We start from the raw sequence: 25355 nt of genomic DNA on the forward strand, positions 1-25355 counted from the left end.
TGAAGTATTACTAGTGAGTTGGTACACATTTAAAAAAAAAAAAAAACAACAAAAAACATAATAGTGGGTAAGACTCACTGTCATATCATTAGTGCTACCACTAATTAGTGGTCTCAAACATTTTCCTGCCACATCATTAGTGCTACCACTAATTAGTGGTCTCAAACATTTTCTTAAATAATAATGTATCTATCTATCTATCTATCTATCTTCTATACTATTATAAAGTGAACACCTCTTATGGTGTCTTGAAACTTTTGTTTCTTATGCTGCCACATGTCTACTTTTTTATTTGAAATAAAAAAAAAAATTAGATAGATGAGGGGAAGTGATTTGAATCTTAGATTTATATATCAAATTAATAAAACTCTTACCACTTAATTAGCACACAATATATGATAAATATTTTATTTTATTTTTATTTATTTGAATTACACACGCATCGCGTGTGGCAACCGCTAGTAATAATAAAAAAACACACAAAGCCTCCATAGCCAATCTGGATCAGTTCTCTCTTTGTAATGTTCTTGTTTCTAGAAAAATATTTTACATGCAAACACAGAAATTGTTTCGGAAAACAAAAACCAGTTTGCGATTTTGTGAGTGTGAGAAACACTTGAAACAGAAACTGTGAAACAGAAACAGAAACTCCTAGGCTGTATGAATACAGAAAACGAAGACGATCAAGGTTAGTGTTTAACACTATGTTCTTAAATGACATGAATGACCAGAAAAACTGGATGATTCAACAAAATTGGACCAATATAACTCAAATGGGTAATTTTATCAACGAAATTGACAAAATTGAAACTCAAAAGACCGAGATGACATGAAACGCAAACTTCAAAAGCCATAGGTGTGATTTATCCAAAAAAGAACCATGAACTCTTCTTAAGCAGTGAAGGAAAAATCCAAAACTAGAAAGCTACATACATCAACAAAGAAATTCCTTGTCTTTCTGGTCAACCACTTCACCTGCACAGAGAATGTGCATTACTACTTCTAAATATGTCTAAAAGCAAAACAGTCTTTCAATTTGGAGTTGGATCGTAGCAGCTAGATAGATTCTGGTTCCTCAACAGATTTCTTGTATTCCGGCTTGAGCTCATATGACCCTTGATTAGTTCCCTTGTTGTTGTAGACACACAGGTCCTTCAGCAAATCTTTCAGAAATTGCTGCAAAGAGATCAAGTGAAGGCGTAAATTCTCAATCTGTATAGTTGTCAGATCAACACAAATAGCAGCATAATCAAGATAATGCAAAATGCTAGCTCGAATGATTCATTTTCATTTATAAACATTCAAACCTTCCACCTCACAGTATTGTGATGTAGTTTGGAAATCCATATTAAAGCATAGGCTTGTAGTGACACTAATAGAAGCCGCCATCACTATATTTGGGAAAGCTGTCCTTAATTTCACCAATGTTGTATATGTATATTTTAAAGGGTAAATTACACTTACACCCCTTAAGATTTGGGTTTAATATACATCACCCCCTGACGTTTGGAAAATTACACTGGCCCCCTTGTCATTGTAATTATTTAGACAAAATTAACGTTAGTATAAAAAAGACATTGAATTCATACACACTTTCTTTTCTTGTTTTGCTTTACTTCTTCTGTTTTTTTTTTGTTATTATTTTATTTTTAAATGTAATTTCCTCTGTTTTTCTACCAGGAGTTGTTGCCTTTTATATAAGCAGGAGGGTTTGTGAAATGAGACTATTAACCACAGGGGTGGTATAATGTCAGGAGGTGAGATGTAGTCGGACCAAACCTCAGAAGGTGTCAGTGTAATTTACCCTATTTTAAATCTACATGCATATACATTCATGGTCCCTCACAAGAACAAAGATTCTAGTATTTAAGGACTTCTAATACCGGACCGGACTATATTTATGCCCTCTCTTATTTTCTGAAAGGAAGCGTAACCCGTAACAACAATTATATTGAACTACAAAGATGTCAAGGAATATATATATACATGTTAAAATTCACCTACTACACACCTACCACTACCACCTACTACACACTCACCTACTTCACCTACTCTCCACCTACTCCTCACCTACTCCATACCTACTACACACTCACCTATTCTCTTCCCACATCCTCTCTTCTATATATAGGAATCATTGTAATATATCAATATATCAATCAATAATATACATCAATTTTTACATGGTATCAGAGCTATAAGATTTAGGCCTATACTCCTTTCTTTCCGGCGGGCAGCCGACCGGCAACCTTGCCTTCGCTGCCCGCGGGAGTTTTTCAACACATATCACAAACACATACCAGAAATTCTTCTTTCTTTGTTTTCTCATCTTCATCGTCACTAATTTCTTTCTCTGTGGTGACTCCACCCGAGACATCCCTTCTCTCTCCTAATCTACCTCCAAAAAAAATTGCATTGTTCCTTTAGCCGGGTGCATGAGCTTCACTCTCAAAGCTGCTCCAGAGTAAAAAAAAAAAAAAAAAAAAAAAAAAAAAAACACCTACCCTTAGCCGGAAGCCGGCGGTTCGGCCGGAGCAGAAGAAGAACAAGCCGTTGGCGTCGAGAAGTTGTATCCCAAATGTACACCATCCGATCTGAACTACCAGCTGTGACTTTGCTTCCATCAGGTGACCATCCACATTTCAACAAGTTCTTCTCACAGTTGTGTTGATGACCTTCCAATATCTTCACACAACGATTTTGAGGAGCATATGGCCTCATGTCCCATATGCAGAGCTTGCAATCCTTGCCATTGGTAAGAAGGTAGGACCCATCTGGCCTCAATTGCACAGAAAAATTTCTTTGTCATGTGAGCCAGATGCAATGACTGTTCCGGCTGGATTGAACTTCATCGTGTATATAGCACTCTGATGACTTGTTAACAACATGATAGGTGATTCCAGACTTGATGTTCCCTGCTTTCCCAATCCCTTTTACTCTTTTTTAAAACCCTCACTTTACCTTTCTTTATTTTTTTTTTCTTCCCTTTTCCAACCCATGTGCACTTTTGTTTTTATTCTACTTTTTGACCCATCATTCCACCACCTCCTTCTTTTTTTTTCTAAATCATATTTTTCCCACCGCCCACTCTATGATGCCTATTTTTTTATTCTTCTTCTTATTATTATTATTCTTCTTATTACAAAAAAAAAAAAAAAAAAAAAAAAAAAAATTCCAAACCCCATTGCAACCATTTTACAAATTTGCACAACCAGCCCATATTTTATTCATTTCAGGAATCAACTCCGATCACCATTTTACACACAAACAAAAAATCAAAAAAAAAAAAAAAAAAAACAACAACAACAACAACCACAACAAACCAAAACACAACACCAAAAGATTTGTTTTTTTTCTCTGCCGACGGCCACCCACCGACCTACTCTGCCGCCGGTCTCTTCTATTTGCCTCCGTCCTGGGCGGTCCTTGACGGTGCTGCCTCCGTGTTTCCCACTCCACTGGGCACGATCACTACTCCCTGCTCCTCCACTGCAGAATATGGCGGACCTCCAAAACGGAACATCACGGTGGCCTTCCGCTTCAGCTCCTTATTTTTCGCCTTTAGCACACTTATCTCTGCTCGCGCATCCTTATACATGCGTTGGAGCAGAGCCAGCTGGGAGTTTAACTGCTGCACCTCATTTGCCCTACTCTGCAGCCGGTTCGACAAGTTTGTAACCGCAGTCATGGTTTCCATACATGACTTCAATGTATACTGATTGGCTTCCACATCCGACTGCACTGCCATTCTTTGCTCCACAGACCGCATCGGAAAGTTCAACGGAGCAAAATCAGAGGTGTTTGGTTGAGGTTCACGGGCCACCGCACCAGTTATCTCTCTTGTTGACTCGTTGAGGTCTGGAAAGAGAGTGAGCAGACTACGGGACGAAGAGGCCATTTTCTGGGCAACCGAGTGTTACAGAGTGTTTCAAGATTTGCAGCTCTTAGAGACAATCTCTCAGAAAACGAATATCTCTCTCAGAAAATGAAGAGTTTTTCAGAAGTTTTTTCACAAGGTTTTTTTGTCTTCGCTTCTGCCTCAAGCACAGCCTCCGCCTCAGTTTATAAAGACCCTGACGAAGAGGCAGACACGCGCATCATGCGCCGCTTGGTGCTCGCCGACAACTTGGGCGCGTCTTTTGATGGCACGCCTTTTTATGGATTGGGCACGCCTTTTGATGGCACGCCTTTTGATAGATTGGGCACACCTTTTGAGGGTGCGACTTTTTAAGGGTCCGACAATCCTCTATAAACTGTTTCGACATTGATTCCGGTTAGCTCCTTCAAGGGTCCGACAAGACTCTGTAAACTGTCCCGACATTGATTCCGGTTAGTTTCTACAAGGGTCCAGCAAGACTCCATAAACTGTCACAACAACTGTCACAACACCTTTTGAGGGTGCGACTTTTTAAGGGTCCGACAAGACTCTGTAAACTGTCCCGACATTTGATTCCGGTTAGCTTTTCCAAGGGTCCGACAAGACTCTGTAAACTGTCCCGACATTGATTCCGGTTAGTTTCTACAAGGGTCCAGCAAGACTCCGTAAACTGTCACAACAACTGTCACAACATTGTCTGCTACAACGGTCCGACATGACCCCATAAACTGTCTTCTACATCGGTCTGACACCGCCATCCAGTGTCCTCTACACCGTTATGACACCACCATACAGTGTCCTCTACAACGTTATGACACCCCCATACAGTGTCCTCTACAACGTTATGACACCACTATCCAGTGTCTTCACCAATGGTCTGACACGACCATACAGTGTCTCCTATCCTTTTTATGTATTTTCTTGTTTTGTTACTCTCTCCAAACTCAAGTTGGTTAGTTCCTATCCCCCTTGAGTTTGCGGGGGGCTGTTAAAATTCACCTACTACACACCTACCACTACCACCTACTACACACTCACCTACTTCACCTACTCTCCACCTACTCCTCACCTACTCCATACCTACTACACACTCACCTATTCTCTTCCCACATCCTCTCTTCTATATATAGGAATCATTGTAATATATCAATATATCAATCAATAATATACATCAATTTTTACAATACATATATATATATATAATTGTGATTAGCACTCAAATCCTTGATTCAAACACAACCTTAGAACATTGCACTTGGCTAATGTAAATTTTTTATTGCCAAGGAAAATACGTTGGTCAAGTGGGATGTGTCTAAGGTTGTGTTTGAATCAAGGAGTTGAGTGGAGATTTGTGGAGAGAAAGGAAAAGTGAAAAAAAAGTCGGCTTATATTTCTTTCACTTTTCCCTTCCTTTTTTCCTTTTCCTGCACAAATTCTTGCTCAAATCCTAGATCCAAACACAGCTTAAAGATAATGTTGATGGAATACAAGTTCTGGTATTAAGACTTGAGAGCATATCGTGCTGTGTTAACAAGTAGTATTATAGAAAGGACATTAGCAGAATGCTATTGTTCTTATATCTGTCTAAGATTCAGGAAAAAATATCCACAAAAACAGAAAAAAAGAAAAAAAAAAAAAAAAAGTGATCAAGTAACATACTTCGGGCTGGTCTGTCTCATGGAGCAGTTGTTTCAAAGTCCAATTTGGTTGCCTCTCAAAGAGCTTAAACATAATTTGTTCCATCTCTCCACGGTCCCTTCTCGTTCTTTTCATGTCTGAACTCTTTGCTGGTACTTTCTTCTTATCCTATTAGAAAACAGAGAAGCTATCTTACTTTGACGGTAGATGGTAAAAATTTAGATTTGTTTCCCTCCTCTCCACTCACCCCACCCCCATGTTCAAAGGACCAAAGAGAACCCACAAGAACCACAAAAAGATAGCAAAATAAGACCAGTGTGAGAAATTTTAAAGGAAGAAAAAACGATAGCAATAAGTACACTGGGTCCAGTAGTCTTTAGACCAATCATCCCTGGCAGGGGTCTCATATGTGTTCCATTATCATTGTCAATCACCTGAAAGAGGATTCAAAAATTAAGGAAAGGAAGAAGAAACTAGACTCCCTATGTTTGGTATGAAAGCAAGAACTTTAAATAATGACACCTGTATCTGCCTAGTTTTGGTCATATATTTGTTTGTTCTTTCACGGCAGAGTTTCCCATACTCCTCAATGTTTTCATTGTGAGGCTTCATGTCAAATTTGTGAAATATTTTCCCCTCAACAGAAAGTTTTCCTACAAGACAGAAGAAATGTCATCCATATCTGTCGAATTTGTTCAACAGCCTTGGAAAAAAGACAAACCATCTTAGAGGTACAACCTAATGTCAGGCGCATTTCAGAAAATTAAAAGAAATTGATACAGCACATGGATATCTCCTCAACACATTCAGTCCCGATCTGATTCTGATTGAAGCATCAACAATCTTCAATTTCAATAATTATAAACACCCAACACGAGTGAATGCTATCCATATTCATTTAGTTTGCTAGACAGTAAGTCTAGGAGAGAAACTAGACATCTTGGACACAGTTCATGAATTTATAAAATGAAATGAAATTGGATATGTCCACAATATAAAAAAATCTTAACCTGATTATAACTGACCCGTCACCGAATCTTCAATTTCATAATTATGGGTACCCAAGACAAGTGATTTACTTGACAGTACTAAAAGAAAAGGTACTGACATGAATCCTAAACAATTGGAGGAAGAAGTAAACAGTGTAATTTTTACCATGACCAATGTTCAAATCTCAGTGTGGATTATGTGAAGGGCCATTTTTTTCCCCAAATTTTGGTTCTCAAGCAAAATGAATATAAATTTAAGATTTGATTCTCTGCATTAAACTTTAAATTTTGTGGATTGATGAATAATTATTTGAAATGGAAAATTGCAAAGGGTTCGAGGCACTTCCCCAAAGATGCGATCTTTATCTATGAGTGGTAATTTGATAAAGATTCAACAGTTGGCCATATAATGAAGCAGCATAACCACTCTCTAATAAGGTTATTACACAAAATATGTAGTCTCAAATTCCACAGAACTAAAAATCCTTCAAAGAAAAGCAGAGAAGAAATTGTAAAGAGGGATCTTATCAGCACCTCCCAAGTGACAATTTGACCGGCCATGATAGAAGCATTTAATTCATTCATGCCACTGAAAGGAGGCCAAAGGATCTGTAAACTCACCTTGGGTTGACTCAGAGAACACAGACATTGGAATGAAGTCTGTAGACATGTCCATAGAGTAACATTTTGGTACATTTCCAGATTCAGTGCCCGCCAATTCCATGGTGAACTGATCATCATGAAACAATGCATGAAAATCGGAAGAAAAAAAATATTGATTGCAAAGAGGATGGATATGCAAAGAAAAAACTCCAATCCTTCTCGTTGACCTGTAAAGAGTGACAAAATAAACCACCAAAAAAAGAAAAAGAAAAAGAAAAAAAAGAGGACAGAATATGATTAAGAAATACTATATTTTTTTTCTTTAACAAAACTTAGATAATAGAGAAACTAAGATGTCTCAAATTTATTTTTATGAATTAGAGGGAAAATAGTATAAGATTCACCAAAGCCTCAACTGTTCAGAAACCCAAAGAGGATAGCCTAGAAAGGCAGACCAAACGCCTAAAAATAGAATAATTTCAACAACAAATATTTCAACTTAAAGACAGAAACCTCTAATCTCTCGGCAACTCTCCCCTAAGCTGTCCCTCTTTCCAGAAAATGATACCAGATAAGCCCCTGGAAGCTATTCTCCAGACATAAGCAGTTAGCTTAAGCCTGAAACATAAGTCGTCGGTACAAATTCACAAGGGCAACTCCTTAAGAGCACGTTTTGTACGATGGAATGCCCATTCTAGCTTTGCATTCCCTTTCTTTTGTTTGGTACGCGTTATCTAGGTGGGAATAGTTATTCCATTGGAATAGCTATTCCAACAAAGTGTGAGAATACCTATTCCTTCATCTAACCTAAAGAATGGCCATTCTATTAACACTATGAAATCACCATAAAGTTTTATCATTATTATTTTTTTGACACTTAAAAAAAATATATAATCATTTAACTATCACTACCATTCCCTTCGCCTACCGCCCTACCACCATCACCACCACCACCACCACCACTACCACCACCCTATTGCCACCACAACCACCACCTAAGAAGTACGGACACTTCTAAGAAGGTGACGTAACCGTGTCGTGTCCGTGTCGGACACCGACACTCTTTGGATACTCTTAGGACACATATCCGACAATCTTCAAACGTGTCCTATTTTTTAAATTTTTTTAAAGAGCCGGACACTCTTTGGATACTTAAAGGACATACGTGTCAATTGCTTAAACACGCGTATCTATCGATTGGACACACGTGAAACAAATTATAAGTTTGAACAAAACAACTTATTATACAATAATAAAACAAAACCCATATAAATTTATAGGAATTAGTGTCATATTGCATTTTTTATTATATTTTAATGATATATTTATATATATAATATATAATAAATATACAAAATTATATATTTCATGCGTGTCTCCCATGTGTCGTGTCCTGCATTTTTTTAAAATTAACGTGTCGATGTGTTGTGTTGTATCCGTGTTGTGTCACATGTCTGAAATAATAAAACAAAACCCATATAAATTTATAGGAATTAGTGTCATATTACATTTTTTATTATATTTTAATGATATATTTATATATATAACATATAATAAATATATAAAATTATATATTTCATGTGTGTTTCCCATGTGTCTTGTCCTGTATTTTTTTAAAATTAACGTGTCAATGTGTCTGTGTCGTATCCATGTTGTGTCACATGTCTGTATCCATGCTTCTTAGACCGCCACCATGGTCGGCGCTACAACCACCACACCACCATACTACCACCACCATACTACTAATGTCGCCACTACTACCACCACAACCACTATCACTGCATCCACAACCATAAAACCACTATTATTACCATCGTTAGGACCACTACCCTACTACTTGCTCGACCACTACCACCACTATCTCTGTTGCCACAACCACTACCTTATCACCAGTACTACCAGCTTCATAAACATCACATCACCACCATCACCATTGCAAGAACCACCCTTCTACTACCATTGGCCGCCGCCGCCACCGCCACAACCCCCACCATTGCAACCACAACACCACCTTACCATCACCACTAACGCCACAACAACCTACCACCACCACTACCATCATCCTACTATCATTGCTATCACCACCACCACTACTACGACTCACACCATCACTTCCACTACTATCAACATTATCATGATCTATGTAAATTTTTAATTTGTTTGTTACTAGCTTGTTAAAAATAATATTTTAAAAAAAAATTATTTCATTCCATGAGTTTAATAGGTATAACTAAACATGAGAATGAGAATTATCATTTTATTCTTATGTCATCCCATGTTGGCACCCAAACAATGGAATGGAAATAGACATTCCATTCCATTCAATCTTATATTCCATTCTCAATCTCATTCCATTTCCACTTCATTTCATTCCATCGTACCAAACATGCTCTAAGAACTGTAACAACTTTTAAATACTAACACTGAGAATATAGGAAAGCTTGAAAGAGGACTCCAAATACCAATTGGTTGACTGAATGACTGTTTCTACCTCTTTTAGTACATGTGGCTTTTGTATTAGAGGTTCTTACACGTACTTCCCAAAGGGTCCCCACAAGTCTACTCACCTTCAACCATTCACAGAGTTCCCAAAGGACACCTCTATATTTAGTGAGCCTCCTCTACCTTATTCTCACCAGGTTGCCTCCATTCTCACCTAGCCCATCTTTGGTGGTCTCTTGCTATCTTAGTGCCTACCATACTTCCCAAAGGGCCCCACACAAGTCTACTCACCTTCAACCATTCACAGAGTTCAACCAACTTTTCGGATAAATCAAGATCAAACCACGAATGTCCTTAGACATTAATAAAAATCTAATTTAAAAGGCTTCCTAGTAGTCAAGGTTTGCTAGCATGAACTTGAATGAATCAAGCAATCGAAAATGGGTTGACAAGATTCAAATCCCCAATGACAAATATACAGATTCTCAAATCCAGATTAGGGTTCAGTAACCTTGCTGCCTCTTTCTACGTCTCCTGAAAATTGAATTATAATGAAGTTTTTCATTACTTCATTCCAAACCCTTCCACTTCAAAGGAACACCCTTGCTGGAAATTTGTGTTAATAATAAGATAGTGGCATGTATATAATATGATAGTGGTGTTGGTGGTAGATAGTGGCATGTATAGAATATGTGATAGTGGTGTTGGTGGTAGATAGTGGCATGTATAGAATATGTTAGTGGTAGATAGTGGTAATAAATAATATGTAAGTGGCATATAATGGGTTATAATGATGTTTGTAATATCTCCTATATAAGGAGTGTCATTTGGTCTTGTAAGATAAGAAGTTTTGAATATAACAGAAATATATTCCTTCTTCCTCATATTTTTCGGAGTTCTTCTTCCTCATATTTTCTAAGTTGGTATCAGAGCAACAAAAAACACAGCAGCCCTAAAACCGTCATAGCCATGTCGGAAGTCACGTCCGAAACCACTTCAACCCCTGCCGCTGCCATTCCGGTGAAAACGTCCAACTCTCACTCTGTCCAAATCACCACCATCCGCCTAAATGGTGATAATTTTCTCCGCTGGTCACAATCTGTCCGGATGTATATCCGTGGGCAAGGAAAGATCGGTTACATCACTGGTGACAAGAAGGCTCCTGCTATTAATGATCCGCTATTCGACACTTGGGACGCTGAAAACTCCATGGTTATGACATGGTTGGTCAATTCCATGGAGGAGGATATAAGCTCTAATTACATGTGCTATTCTACTGCACAAGAGTTGTGGGATAATGTTAGTCAGATGTATTCTGACCTAGGAAATCCATCTCAAGTTTTCGAATTAACTTTGAAGTTGGGAGAGATTCGTCAAGGAGATGATTCCGTCACCAAATATTTCAATTCGTTGAAAAGGTTGTGGCAGGATCTTGACATCTTCAACACATACGAATGGAAATCGGTTGACGACTGCAACCACCACAAGAAAACTGTGGAAGACAGCCGTATTTACAAGTTTCTTGCCGGCCTCAACATTGAGTTCGATGAAGTGCGAGGAAGAGTTATTGGCAGACCTCCTCTCCCATCCATTGGCGAAGTATTTGCCGAAGTCAGAAGGGAAGAGAGCCGAAGGAGCGTCATGCTTAAGAAAAAAGGTACTGGTGAATCAATTGAAATTTCTGCTTTAATTAGCGATGCTGCGGCCAACAAGGCTGCAAATTACCAGCGCAGGTTTGATGATAAGCCACGGGTCTGGTGTGATTTTTGCAACAAGCCTCGCCATACACGCGAAACGTGTTGGAAGATCCATGGCAAACCTGTCAACTGGAAAAGCAGCAAACAAGGAGAGAAGAATCGTGGCTTTCCTACCGCTAATGAAGCCGATTCAGGTCCCTTCAACAAAGAGCAGATTGATCAACTCTTAAAGCTGATAAAATCCAACTACTCATCCGGTACTCCTAGTGTTTTGTTGGCACAAACAGGTAGAAATCCTAAAGCCTTCTCTTGCCTAAACTTCTCTCTGTGGATCATAGATTCCGGTGCCTCCGATCACATGACTAGTTTTTCCCATTTATTTAGTACCTATTTCCCTTGTTCTGGTCATGACAAAATCAGAATAGCCGATGGTAGTTTTTCACCTATTGCAGGAAAAGGATTTATTAAACTAACTGAGAAAATTAATCTCAATGCTGTTCTTCACGTCCCCAACTTAGCCTGTAACCTTTTGTCTGTCAGTAAACTATCTAAGGATTCTAATTGTCGTGTTACATTTTTTGAATCCCATTGTGAATTTCAGGACCAGAACTCGGGGATGATGATTGGGCGTGCTAGGATGCTTGAAGGTCTTTACTACTTTGATGAAGTACCTGTTAGTAATAAAAAAGCTCAGAGCTTTAATAGTACTAGTTCAATCTCTGTTCGAGAAAAAATAATGCTATGGCACTATAGGCTAGGACATCCTAGTTTTCTTTATCTGAAACATTTATTTCCAGAATTATTTAAAGGGATTGATTGTTCTTCTTTTAAAGTTGCATTTTTGCAAAATTTCATCGCTCTACTTATTTGCCAAAACCTTACCAGGCTTCCAAACCTTTTTATTTGATTCATAGTGATGTTTGGGGCCCTTCTAAAATCACTACTCTTTCTGGTAAAAGATGGTTTGTTACATTTATTGATGACCATACCCGCTTATGTTGGATTTATTTGATAAATAAAAAATCTGACGTGAAAATTTTATTCACAAATTTTTACAATATGATTGAAAACCAATTTCAAACCAAAATTGGTATTTTACATTCTGATAATGGAACAGAATATTTCAATGAGCAGTTGGGTGAGTTTTTGGAAAAAAATAGGATTTTTCATCAATCTACATGTCGGGATACCCCTCAACAAAATGGCATTGCAGAACGAAAAAATAAACATCTACTTGAAGTAGCACGTGCTATAATGTTTTACATGCATGTTCCTAAATATTTATGGGGTGAAGCAATTTTAACAGCCTCTTATTTGATAAACAGGATGCCTACAAAGGTGTTAACATACAAAACACCTTTTGATTGTCTCAAAACTTTTTTTCCTGACACGAGGTTGTTTTCTGATTTACCCGCCAAAGTTTTTGGATGTACTGCCTATGTTCATGTTCCCAGTCAATTTCGTTCAAAACTTGACCCCCGTGCTATAAAATGTGTTTTTTTGGGTTATTCCTCAAACAAAAAGGGGTATAAGTGTTTCGATCCTCAAACCAAGAAATTTCATGTGAGTATGGATGTGTCATTTGTGGAAACAAAATCCTATTTCCCCAAAACTTCTCTTCAGGGGGAGACAAGTGGAGTAGAAGACCGTTTTTGGGATATTTCTATCCCGCTCCCCAATGTCATTTATTCTACACAAAAACCACATCTGTCTGATAATGATCACTTAGGAGAACCAAGTTCTATGGTGCCTAGTCAAGAAGATTCTTGTTTAGGGGGAGAAGTACTACAAAATGATCTAAATCCTGAGCTTCAGGTTTATACTAGGAAGCGATTTCATCTGAGGAATAATGACCCGAATGTCCATCCTAATGACCCGAATGTCCACCCGAGTTCTGGCATCGAAATTTTAGATAATCCTATTCCTTCTATTTCCGACCTTGATGTTCCTATAGCAATTAGGAAAGGTGTCCGAAATTGCATTAAACATCCTATTGCAAATTACCTCTCCTATCAAAGACTATCTAAAAACCATAGAGCTTTCACATCTAGGATTTCACATTTGTTTGTTCCAAGGAATATACAGGAAGCATTGGATGATCCGAATTGGAAATTAGCAGTCATGGAGGAGATGAATGCTTTAAGGAGAAGTGGTACTTGGGATATAGTTGATCTACCCAAAGACAAGAAAACAGTTGGGTGTAAATGGGTGTTTACGATAAAATGTAACGCAGATGGAAGCGTTGAGAGATACAAGGCGAGACTGGTGGCTAAAGGCTTCACTCAAACTTATGGGATCGACTATCAGGAGACGTTTGCTCCTGTTGCTAAAATAAATTCCATCAGAGTACTGTTATCTCTTGCAGTAAATTCAGATTGGCCTCTTCATCAACTTGACATTAAAAATGCATTTCTCAATGGTGATCTTGAAGAGGAGGTGTTCATGAGCCTACCGCCGGGATTTGAGCAGAGACTTGGAAGCGACAGAGTATGCAGATTGAACAAGTCATTATACGGACTCAAACAATCACCAAGAGCGTGGTTTGAACGCTTTGGGAAGGCAGTTATCAGTTGTGGCTTCTCGCAGAGTCAAGCAGATCACACAATATTTTATAAACATTCAAAAGACAGTAAAATTGCAATTTTGATTGTTTATGTTGATGACATCATTTTAACTGGTAATGATGAAGCAGAGTTAGCAGCCCTCAAAGAGAAACTCGCAAAAGAATTTCACATTAAGGATCTGGGAACCCTCAAGTATTTCCTCGGAATGGAATTTGCAAGATCCAAGGAAGGTATATTCGTTAATCAGAGAAAATATGTTCTTGATCTCCTTGGAGAAACAGGTATGCTTGGTTGTAAGATGGTGGAGACTCCGATCGAACCTAACTTGAAGTTACAAGCTGCTAAGGCTGAAGAAGTCAAAGAGAGGGAACAATATCAGCGACTTGTAGGGAAATTGATTTACTTGTCTCATACGCGGCCTGATATTGCCTTTGCAGTCAACATGGTAAGTCAGTTCATGCACTCACCAGGGGCAGAGCATTTGAGGCCGTTTATAAGATCTTAAGATATTTGAAAGGAACTCCAGGGAGAGGCTTACTGTTCAAGAAACATGGACATCTTCAAGTTGAAGTATACACAGATGCAGACTGGGCAGGAAGTGTTACAGACAGGAGATCAACATCCGGATACTGCTCCTTTGTAGGTGGGAACCTAGTTACATGGCGGAGTAAAAAACAGAATGTGGTAGCTAGAAGTAGTGCAGAAGCAGAGTTCAGAGCTGTTGCCCATGGAATCTGTGAAGTAATGTGGATTAAAAGAATTCTTGAAGAATTAAAGCTTTCTCACCCGACACCTATGAAGGTCTATTGTGACAACAAAGCAGCTATATCTATAGCTCATAATCCAGTTCTACATGATCGCACAAAACATATAGAAGTGGATAAACATTTCATCAAGGAGAAAATCAATGCTGGCATAATCTGTATGACCTACCTTCCAACAGGTGAACAATTAGCTGATGTGCTAACGAAGGGACTACACAAGAAGCAATTTGATAAGCTGACTAGCAAGCTGGCTATGGAAGATATCTTCAAACCAGCTTGAGGGGGAGTGCTGGAAATTTGTGTTAATAATAAGATAGTGGCATGTATATAATATGATAGTGGTGTTGGTGGTAGATAGTGGCATGTATAGAATATGTGATAGTGGTGTTGGTGGTAGATAGTGGCATGTATAGAATATGTTAGTGGTAGATAGTGGTAATATATAATATGTAAGTGGCATATAATGGGTTATAATGATGTTTGTAATATCTCCTATATAAGGAGTGTCATTTGGTCTTGTAAGATAAGAAGTTTTGAATATAACAGAAATATATTCCTTCTTCCTCATATTTTTCGGAGTTCTTCTTCCTCATATTTTCTAAGTACCCTATAGAAGATCATTCATATGGCAGGTGATTGCTCAATTGAAGTAGCAGACGTTATTTCAAAGCTGATGTAGCTTAATTCACCGATGGCATATGAAGAATCTTTGTCATCATTAATCAGCAGTCTTTGCCAGATTTCTCATTATTAATCAGCAGTTATTAAATCATCATACTTGAGAAGTCTCATAATCACTGTTCATTTACAAACCAACAAAAGGTAATTATAAAAGGGTACTCAATTTGAGAACCACAAATGTATCTACCCCTGAACTTTAGCACTTAGACCATCTCCCGTGGTTCACCAAATGATTCATCAAATTTAAATTTGATATAAAAACTCACTGCATGCTGCGCCAACCCATCACCAAATCTTTCATCAAATCCAGGATTTCTCAAATCTTTCATCAAAATGAGCATGGATGTGCCTTTTATCAAATCATTGTTCATGGCCGTTTGATTTTCACCACCGTATGTCCCCCGGATGACCACCTTAAGGCAAAATTTAGTGAAAAAATTACCTTGGCCAGTCGATCGACCAAACATCTGCCTGGTCGACCGGTGGTCTGATGAAGTTTTAAAAGAGTACTTGATATCAAATGGAGTTTTTACTCAAAGTTGATGGGTAAAAAAGATGAACCGTTGGAGATGCCCTTAGTTGGTGCAAATATACAGAGAAACATCTATAATCTGATTTCTGGTATTTTTAAATGTTTGGAGTTTTGTAAAAATTAGAAGGAAATGCAACAGAACAACTCACTCACCATTTAACACCCTACTTTGTCCCTGCAATGTGTTTTGGATGCATGAGTTCTAATGAAAGAAAAAAAAGAGACTGCTAATTAACCACAAGAGAGCCTCAACTCTGCCTCAGCCTCATCAATTATAGTAGAGAAAACAACTAATTTGATTCCAATTAGAGCACATTCCACCTTACTCGCTAATCAGGTTATCTCTTTTCTCTTTATTCTCTTGAAAAATTGAATGGAAATTTTATCAGTGAACAAATGTTTTTTGTAGGGGAATTACAGCACAATGGGAATAAAAAAAAATTACAAAAAACATGTGAAATGCTGCGGGGGGGTGCAAGTTGCACCCCCCATAGTTGTGTAATAAAAAAAATGGATGTAATTCCCCCTATTTTTTTTTATAAGTATATCAAAGAAAAGATATTATAAACAAAAACGTTTTATTACACTACACCCATTAGCTTAATTAAATTCAAATATAACTCAGCACATGTTGTTCACATTGATTCAAAAACCAATCTGTTCTAGTAAGTTTGTTTAGCATGAAAGAGTAGGAAACTACAAGAAAATTAATTTTTTCTGTACAACACATATTGGCAATGGTAACTGAGTTTTTAATTTCTTGTACAAAAAAAAAAGAATAATAATAATGATGATGATGATGATGATGATGATGATGATGATGAGTTGTTATCTATTATACATTATACTTAGGACTCTTGTTTTCTATTCCTATTATATTTGGGTCTCTTGTATTCCTATACACCTAAGTTTCTTGGCCTATATATACAGGCTTCTCCTATTGTATTGATTATATTGAATATATACAATACATAATGGCCTTGTTTGGTTTGATTTTCAGAAAAAATTTTGAAAATTTTTTTCTACAAACAAATTTTCAAGAGTAATCAAACAAAAAAAAAATTTCAAAAAAAATCTCAAAATTTTGTTTGGTTACCTACTTTCCAAAATCACTCTCTCTCTCATACACATCAAATCAATCACTTTTTTTAAAACTCTTCCCAAAATAATTTTTCAAAACCATTTATAAAAAAAAGCAAACCAAACAAGTTTTCGTACTTTTTATCTCAAAAACTACTCTACAAACACAAACCAAACAAGGCCAATATTTTCCTCTCTCTCTACTATTCTAACATGGTATCAGAGCCTAGGGTTTTTTTCCTAGCCTCCTCTTCGTCTTCATCACTTTTTTTCTCTTTCTTTCTTCTTTTGGCAGATTGATCCCTTCTTACGTTGGTTTTTGTGTATCTTGTCCTTTCCTGTTCCAACGATTGGACTATACTATCATCTTCATCTCTTCAAGACGAAGCCAACGCCATCAGAATCGTCTCCACGAGCCTCCACACACGCCTCCACAAGATAAGCCACATGTTGTGCCGTCTCCAACGCACATTCACGCGCCTCTGCTCCTGTCACGAGCTAACGTGAGCCGCGTGTTCTGACGTCATCGTTGACGTCAGCCCTGGTTGATTGCGTGCCGCTGTTGCTTCTTGCAATCGTGCGCCGCGCGCACCTCTGCTAACGTGCGCCGGGCATTTCTGACATCAGCCCTCCTTGCTGTGACATCAGCCCTAGTGTTGGTCCTCCTTGTTGGTCAAACAACTTTGACCAGCCGCTTTGCCGCCTATCTGGTTGTGTTTTTGGCCTATTCAGACCATATCCCACCTATTTTTAACCTCTTGAATTCGCTGGTGTGTTCTGTTTTAGCAAAATCAGCCTTTAACAAGCACCATCTTCTTTTTTTTTTGCACTGTTTGAGCATTATGGATCGTACCGAGCACATCCACTCTGTTTCTGTTATCCTTGGTAGGTCAAATTATGTTAGTTGGGCCCAAGCTCTCTCTAGCTTCATCAAAGGGAAACGCCTTTGGCACATCATTACTGGTGCTCTTCCCAAACCCAACCAGAAAAAGGATGAGACTGACTCTGTATTCGATGACTGTCTTGATGAATGGAAAAGTAAGAATTATTAAATTATCACCTAGTTTTGAGCTACCTCAGTTCCCTCCATTCATCTCCAGTTTGGCTGGTTCCAGGATGATGCTCAAATTTCTTCCCCTGCCAAAGCAATTTGGGATTTCTTGAGGGACCGTTATCAGACCACTGGACATGCTTATCAATATCAACTGTTGCAGACTCTTCATCACATGCGCTAAGCCCCCGGTTAGTCTATCAATGAATTCTTATCCCAGATGTCGTCTGTTTGAGACCAGCTAGCTCTTTCTGAGCCTACATGGGCATATTTTGAGGATGCACAGCTATTTATTACTTACTGGAATCATCAGCGACTATTACAATTCCTTATGGCTCTTCATAGCACTTTTGAGCCCGTACGTGTTTCATTGCTCCATCGTTTGCCCTTGCCCACTTTAGAACAAGCCATTACTGAACTATTATCAGAGGAGACTCAATTTGGGACTCTCAAATCTCAGAATATGGATTCTGTTCTTGCTACGCCATCCTCACAGAGTTCCTCCTCTTCACAGCCCGCTAGTTCATGCCAGTATTATTCCAACCGTGGCCTGCCAGCTACTCATTTTTTTGTTCAATGCTAGGTTTGCGAATGCTTTACTTGCCATAAGATTGCTCCCGGTCATCTCCAACGCCATTGTCCTCGAGGCCCCTCCAAGAAAGGGTTTTCTCGTTCTGGGTATCAGTCCAAATCTGGCCAAAGTTCTTGCTCTGCTGTTGTTGCCTCTAAGGGTTCTTCTTCTCACCACTCCATTGATTCCGCTACTTCTTCATTCTCTATGGATGATGTTCAGTCCATCATCCAACAGGTGCTTACCAAATCCGATACTCCTCCCTCTACTGCTCTTTCAGTGACTTCAGGTAATTCTCCCTGATATTTTGATTCCGCATGCTGTAATCATATGACTTCTGACTCCACTATGTTTTCTTCTCTATCATCATCGTCCTCTGTCCCCATCATACACACTGCTGATGGTTCTCATATGACTGTCCGTCATACTGGTCACATTTCTACTTTTTCTGTGTCTCTTTCTGATGCTTATCACATTCATGCTCTTCACTTGAACCTTATTTCTGTTGGTCAGTTATGTGAACTTGGTCTAACCGTTACTTTTTCTGCTAATGGTTGTTTGGTGCAGGACCCTCAGACGAGACAGATCCTTGGGATAGGCCGTAAGCATGGACGTCTGTTCGAGCTTACCTATCTTCGCATTCCTCACAAATCATTTACTGCTGCTCTCCACACATCATGTACTGCTGCTCCCATTGCTTCCTCTACTGCATCTACTTCTGCCTTGTCTTCTTTACAGCTTTGGCATTGACGCTTAGGCTATGTCTCTTTTAGTCGTTTGAAAACATTAGTTTCTAGTGGTCAGTTAGGTCGTGTCTGTTTTGATGATGTCGATTGTTTATCTTGTCAAATTGCTAAACAACCTGCTTTATCTTTTAATAATAGTACTTCTATGTCTATTGCTCCTTTTGATCTTGTGCATTCCGATATTTGGGGACCTTCCCCTACACCGACCTTGGGGGGGTCAAGATATTTTGTGATTTTTGTTAATGACTTTTCTCATTATACTTGGTTTTTTCTTCTCAAAAACCGATCTGAACTTAAACAAATTTATTATGATTTCTCTGCTATGGTCCGCACTTAGTTTTCTCGTACTATTAAAATCTTTCGTTCTAATAATGCTAAGGAGTACTTGGATTCTAAATTTCTGTTTTTTCTTCGGGCTAATGGTACACTATCTTACCGCTCTTATGCAGGCACGTCCCAACAAAATGGACGAGCCGAAAGGAAGCACCGTCATATTCTAGACACTACCCGGGCTCTTCTCATCTCATCTTCTTGTCCTGAACAGTTTTGGGGGGAAACTGCCCTCACTGCCATCCACACCATAAATCGTGTACCTACATCTGTCATAGCTAATCCTTCCCTTTGCGAGCGCTTGTATGGTTCTCCTCCTGACTATACCACTCTTAAAGTTTTTGGTTCTGCTTGTTTTGTTCTACTTCAGTCTCATAAACACACTAAACTAGAACCTCGCTCTCGTCTTTGCTGTTTTTAGGGTATGGTATAGAACATAAAGGGTATCTTCTATGAAGCACGGACACCTCTCTGAGGGCTCCGTACCAGTGTCGGACACGTGTCGAACACGCGTCGAACACGCGGTGGACACGTGTCCGACACGCAACAAAGAGTGTCCCTTTTTTTTTTAATTTTTTTACATCCGGACACATTCAGGACACGCTATAGACACGTTCGGGGGGTAATTTCACAATTTACAAAAAAAATTTAGGGTCGATTTGTAAATAAGTAAAAACAAATCAAAATTTGCCCTAATCCACTTCGTCGTTCGTCGATTAGAACAGAAACAACAGAGAAAGGGTGAGAAAGAGAGGACCTGGACTTTGTCGTTCGTCGTTCGTCTTCTCTTCTCGTCGGTCGTCGCTCCTCGTCGGTCGTCAGTCGTCTCTCGCCCTTCGTCGTTAAGGTACACCACTTTTTCTTCGATCTTCGATCTTCATTCTTCTTCGATTTCCCTCAGTCGCTCTCTCTCTCTCTCAGCCTCTATCGATGTTATCCCTTCTTTTATTCTGATTTTATTTTTTCTTTTATTTTTTTTTCTTTTATTCTGATTTTATTTTATTTTTTCTTTTCTTTTCTTTTTTCTTTTATTCTGATTTTATTTTATTTTTTCTTTTATATTCTGATTTTATTTTTTCTTTTCTATTATTTGAGTATATAATTTTAATAATGTATGTTTATTAATTTTATTATAGGAATCAATTTTTAAATCAATTAAATGTTTATTTTTTATAATTTTAATAGTGTTATTTTGTATATTTTATTACCTTTTAATGATTTTTTTAATAATTTTATGACATATAATAAATAAAATTAATTATATATATTGAACGTGTCCCCAGCATGTCGTGTCCTCTATTTTTTAAAAATTTGCATTTTTGCGTGTCCATGTCGTGTCACGTGTTCGTGTCCGTGTCCGTGCTTCATAGGGTATCGTTGTTGGGATCTTATCTCCAAACGACTTCGTATTTCTCGTCATGTGGTATTCTGGGAACACAAAATGTTCTCAAATCTTTCCAAGTTTCACTTGCCACAGTCCACCCACTCACCAATCTTTACTGATCTCTCTATAGACCTATTTTTTGATGACTTTGAGGCAGATTCTAACTCCATGATTTCACAACCGCCTACGCCTATTGTCTATCCTGAAGATCCTGTGTCTGCTGAGGTTCCTCCTCCACCAGAACGTCATTCCACACAGGTAAAGCAACCTTCTGTTCTTCTCCATGATTATATTGTTGGTTCCACTACCTTTTCCTCTCATGAACCTATTTCCTGTCAAGAAGCTTGTTCTTACCCTCTTTGGCAACAAGCTATGACTGATGAACTGCAGGCTTTCAATAAAACTCATACCTGGGATGTGGTTGATCTTCCTCCTGGCAAGAGTACTGTTAGTTGCAAATAGGTTTACAAGCTCAAAACTCATTCAGATGGTTCTATTGAGCGTTATAAAGCTCGCCTTGTCGCCCGAGGGCTTACTCAAGAGTATAGCATTGACTATGAAGAAACATTTGCTCCTGTTGCTCGTCTTACTTCCGTTCACAACTTACTTGCAGTGGCTGCTGCTTGCCACTGGAGTCTTTATCAGATAGATGTCAAGAATGCATTCCTCAATGGTGATCGCACTGAGGAAGTTTATATGCAACCTCCTCCTGGTTCTTCTGTTCTATCAAACAAAATCTGCAAACTTCGTTGAGCTTTGTATGGTTTGAAACAAGCTCCGCGTGCTTGGTTTGCTAAGTTCAGCTTTACCATTTGTGACTTTGGCTTTTCCTCCAGTGCCCATGATTCTGCCTTGTTTATACGCAAGACGGAGCGTGGTACTATTCTCCTTCTCTTATATGTGGATGATATGATTATCACTGGAGATGACCCCGCGGGTATTTCTAGTCTCTAACAGTTTCTCCGTTGCCAATTTGAAATGAAAGATTTGAGTTTGCTTAGCTACTTCCTTGGCTTGGAAATTTCTCAAGATTCATTTGGTTACTTTCTTAACCAGGCCAAGTATACTTCTGATCTCTTGGCTCGTGCTGGCCTTACCGATTGCAAGACTGCCACAACCCCTGTTGATCATCAAACTTGTTTTACACCTCTTGAAGGTTCCCTATTGTCTGATGCCACAAAATATCGTCAGCTAGTTGGCAATCCTGTCTACCTCACGGTTACTCATCCAGATATTGCTTATGTTGTTCATAATGTCAGTCAATTCATGGTTGCCCCTCGTTCTCCATACTATGATGCTCTGATTCGCATTTTGCGCTATCTCAAAGGCACTCTGTTTCATGGTCTTCACTATTCCGCACAGTCTTCTCTACAGCTTCATGCCTTTTCTGATACAGATTGGGCAGGGGATCCTATTGACCGTCGTTCCACTACTGGGTTCTGCTTCTTCTTAGGCAACTCTCTCATTGCCTGGCGTAGCAAGAAGCAAACTCTTGTTGCTCGTTCTAGTACCGAAGCCGAGTATCGTGCTCTTGCTGACACTACTCAAGAGCTTGTTTGGCTTCGTTGGCTTCTTTCTGATATGGGAGTTTCTCATTCTGCTGCCACTAATCTTTATTGTGACAACCAGAGTACTATTCAGATTGCACATAACGATGTCTTCCATGATCGCACCAAGTATATTGAGATAGATTGCCACTTCGTACGCCAGCATGTTACTAAGAGCACTGTTCGTCTTCTCTTTGTTACCTCTGCTGATCAGACCGCCTCTTCACCAAAGCTCATCTTCCAAGACGTTTCTCTGATCTACTCGCCAAGCTCAAGTTGCTATCTGCCTTACCACCTTGAGCTTGAGAGAGGTGTTAGTTGTTATCTATTATACATTATACTTAGGACACTTGTTTTCTATTCCTATTATGTTTAGGTCTCTTGTATTCCTATACACCTAGGTTTCTTGGCCTATATATACAAGCTTTTCCTATTATATTGATTACATTGAATATATACAATACATAATATTTTCCTCTCTCTCTACTATTCTAACAAATAATAATAATAAAATAAAAATTGTCCATGCAAGGGGTTACCTATAATTAAAATTACAAAAAAATTCTCTATCTTTTTTCTGCAAAAATTTCATCCTAATAAAATGTTTACAAGAAAATATATTTTCCTTTCCTTCCTTTTCTTTCACATTCAAACAAATTTTCTTTCTAATCAAACAGAGCCTAAAACAAAGAAACAGCTTGACAACCATTACAACAGAACAAACCTCTCATTCCAACAAACAGTCTAAAAACCAACTGAATATATTAATAAACATACGCATTCAAACACCAAAAAAACAGAGATTGAGATAAAAAAGAAAGAGCATGCAAAAACAGAACAGCATTGAAAACCCTAGAAACGGAGGGAAAAGAGGGAGTACCTGACGAGAAGAGGAGTCGTCATTGGAGCGGAGGGGGTCGATGGAGACAACGACCTTGGCGACGGGGCGAGAGGAGTCGAAGGCGTCGGAGGAGGGAGGAGGGCATTGCAGGGAACGAGAGACCACGGGAGGGCATTTCATAAGCCACACCGCTCTCTCTGCTTTGCTCGTCTCTAACTGTCCACTGTTGCTGTTGTTTTTGGTGGCGGTGGAGTTGCTTTGGTCGTCCATGGAGGTAGAGAGAGAAACTGGAGACAGAGAGAGAGAGAGAGAGAGAGGGAGAGAGAGTCAAGAAAGAGAAAGAAACGGTTTTTCGAGATTCTCTGTAACGAACGAACAGCTGATTGTACATTTTTACTGGGAGAAGGAGGGCCTTCTTTTTAGGAAATTGCTATCAACTCTAAATAATTTATAAAATTTCTTACCAAATTTTTTATATATCTTATAAAATATTTAGGCCAAGTTTGGCTACAAAGAAAAAAGTACACTTATTTTATCTTTTTATCTTTTTTAGGTCACATCAATCAACATCTCCTCTCTACTTTTTCTACATATAATACAAAAAAACTCAAAAAGTACACTTATTTAGTCTTCCCAAACTAGGCCTTAATAAGTTATTTAACTCTTCTTTTTATAGCTGTCCAACCTCACCGTTACTTCTTTGTTCATTTATTTATTTATAATTTTTTTTAAAAAATTCAAATAAAATAAATAGTGTGTGCCATTTTACATTTACAAATTAAGGTTCTTTGAATGTCCTAAATAAGTGTATTTTTTAATTTTTTTTATAAAATATGAGTTAAATTTAAAATGATGTGATAAAAAAGTGATATAATTTAAATAAGATAATATGATATAAATAAAATAGTGACTTTTTAATTTTTTTTAAAAATGTCAAACCAAACCTAAGTAAATAAGTGTTACTGTTTTCACTTTAGGCATGTGGAATTAAATTATTAAAAAAAAATGGAAATCTGTCATCCGAAAAAATGATGTGACGGGGCTAAAATGGCACAAAGAAAAGTACTAACTTTTTCTTTGGGTGACAATTTTAAATATTTATTTTTTATTTTTATTATTTGTGGAGGTTTTTTTTGAAAACAATGATCAAAAGTTAATTTTTTAACTTTTTAATTTTTATAGTCTAAAAAGTTAATTTTTTTTTCAAAATAACCTAATTTTTTGTCAAAAAAATTAATTTTTTGCCAACTTCTCAAAATAGTACTGTATTATTTAGAAAAGTACTCCTTTTTATTTATTTATTTTATATATTCTTAATTTTTAGTATGTCTTTTATGTTTGAACAATTTTCCTAAAGAGCGATGATATATTTGTTAATTTTAGAGCTTTAATTAAGCTCTAATAATGGGGTGCTTTGGCAATCAAATAAAAAGTTAACTTTTAACTTTTTACTCATTTTAGGTCATATCACCTCTCACATTTTTCACTTACAAAAAGATAAAATAGACTAAAAAATCAAAAAAGGAAAATGAGTGAGAGTACTAATTAGTGCTATCACTAATGATGTGGTAGTGGGCCCCATCAGAAATGATTTGATGTTTTAGCCTTGATGTTGTATTTTTTTTCTTTTTTTATTGAGTGCCATGTCATTAGTGGTCTTTTTAGAGCTTCAAAATTAGTGGTCTCTATCATTGTTGATCAAAAAATTAACTTTTTACTAACTTTCCAAAACACTACAAAAGAATAGAAAAAAAGTAAGGCTAAAGCATTATATCATAGTGAGACCCATTTCCATTAGAGCTCATTAGAACTCCTTTATTAGAATTCTCAATCATTGTTCCTTCCAAAATTGAGATTCGAACTAGAATAATGCTATATATACCACTAATTAGTGTATCAATTGATAATATAACATAATTTAAGAGATTTTTGATATTTGTAATGTGATTAATGAGTGAAGTCAATAATAATATCATAACTAATATTAGTATACTAATATCCTTGGGTAAGATATAAAT

The 25355-nt window shown here is 37.8% G+C and overlaps 1 protein-coding gene across 2 annotated transcripts; it reads right to left on the reverse strand.

The window, feature by feature from the left end:
* Positions 1–842: 842 nt before the first annotated feature.
* LOC114323549 (Transcription initiation factor IIF, beta subunit) lies at positions 843–23782 on the reverse strand. 2 transcript variants are annotated; one of them, XM_028271157.2, is made up of 6 exons: positions 23377–23782; positions 7126–7234; positions 6038–6168; positions 5875–5949; positions 5537–5683; positions 843–1176 (listed from the first exon to the last, which is right to left on the reverse strand). In XM_028271157.2, the coding sequence occupies exons 1-6, from the start codon at positions 23605–23607 to the stop codon at positions 1057–1059; spliced, it is 813 nt and encodes a 270-aa protein (XP_028126958.1). In that variant the 5' UTR covers positions 23608–23782; the 3' UTR covers positions 843–1056. The 2 variants fall into 2 exon arrangements, with proteins under 2 accessions (XP_028126958.1, XP_028126959.1); XM_028271158.2 differs by having other exon boundaries at positions 7126–7334; positions 23377–23781.
* Between the last annotated feature and the right edge of the window lie 1573 nt (positions 23783–25355).

The sequence above is a fragment of the Camellia sinensis genome, chromosome 1 (assembly GCF_055761805.1).
Source record: "Camellia sinensis isolate YWXY chromosome 1, ASM5576180v1, whole genome shotgun sequence".
Taxonomy (NCBI): Eukaryota; Viridiplantae; Streptophyta; class Magnoliopsida; order Ericales; family Theaceae; genus Camellia; species Camellia sinensis.

What these genes read in the sequence shown, in the direction of transcription:
- LOC114323549 (XM_028271157.2), bottom strand. Translation starts at nt 23,607, where the DNA reads ATGGACGACCAAAGCAACTCCACCGCCACCAAAAACAACAGCAACAGT. An exon ending in GTTCTCTGAGTCAACCCAAG is followed by an intron (nt 6,169 to 7,125) that starts GTGAGTTTACAG and finishes TCTGTCTTGTAG; the next exon opens with GAAAACTTTCTGTTGAGGGG. An exon ending in TAAAGACTACTGGACCCAGT is followed by an intron (nt 5,684 to 5,874) that starts GTACTTATTGCT and finishes GTTTTCTAATAG; the next exon opens with GATAAGAAGAAAGTACCAGC.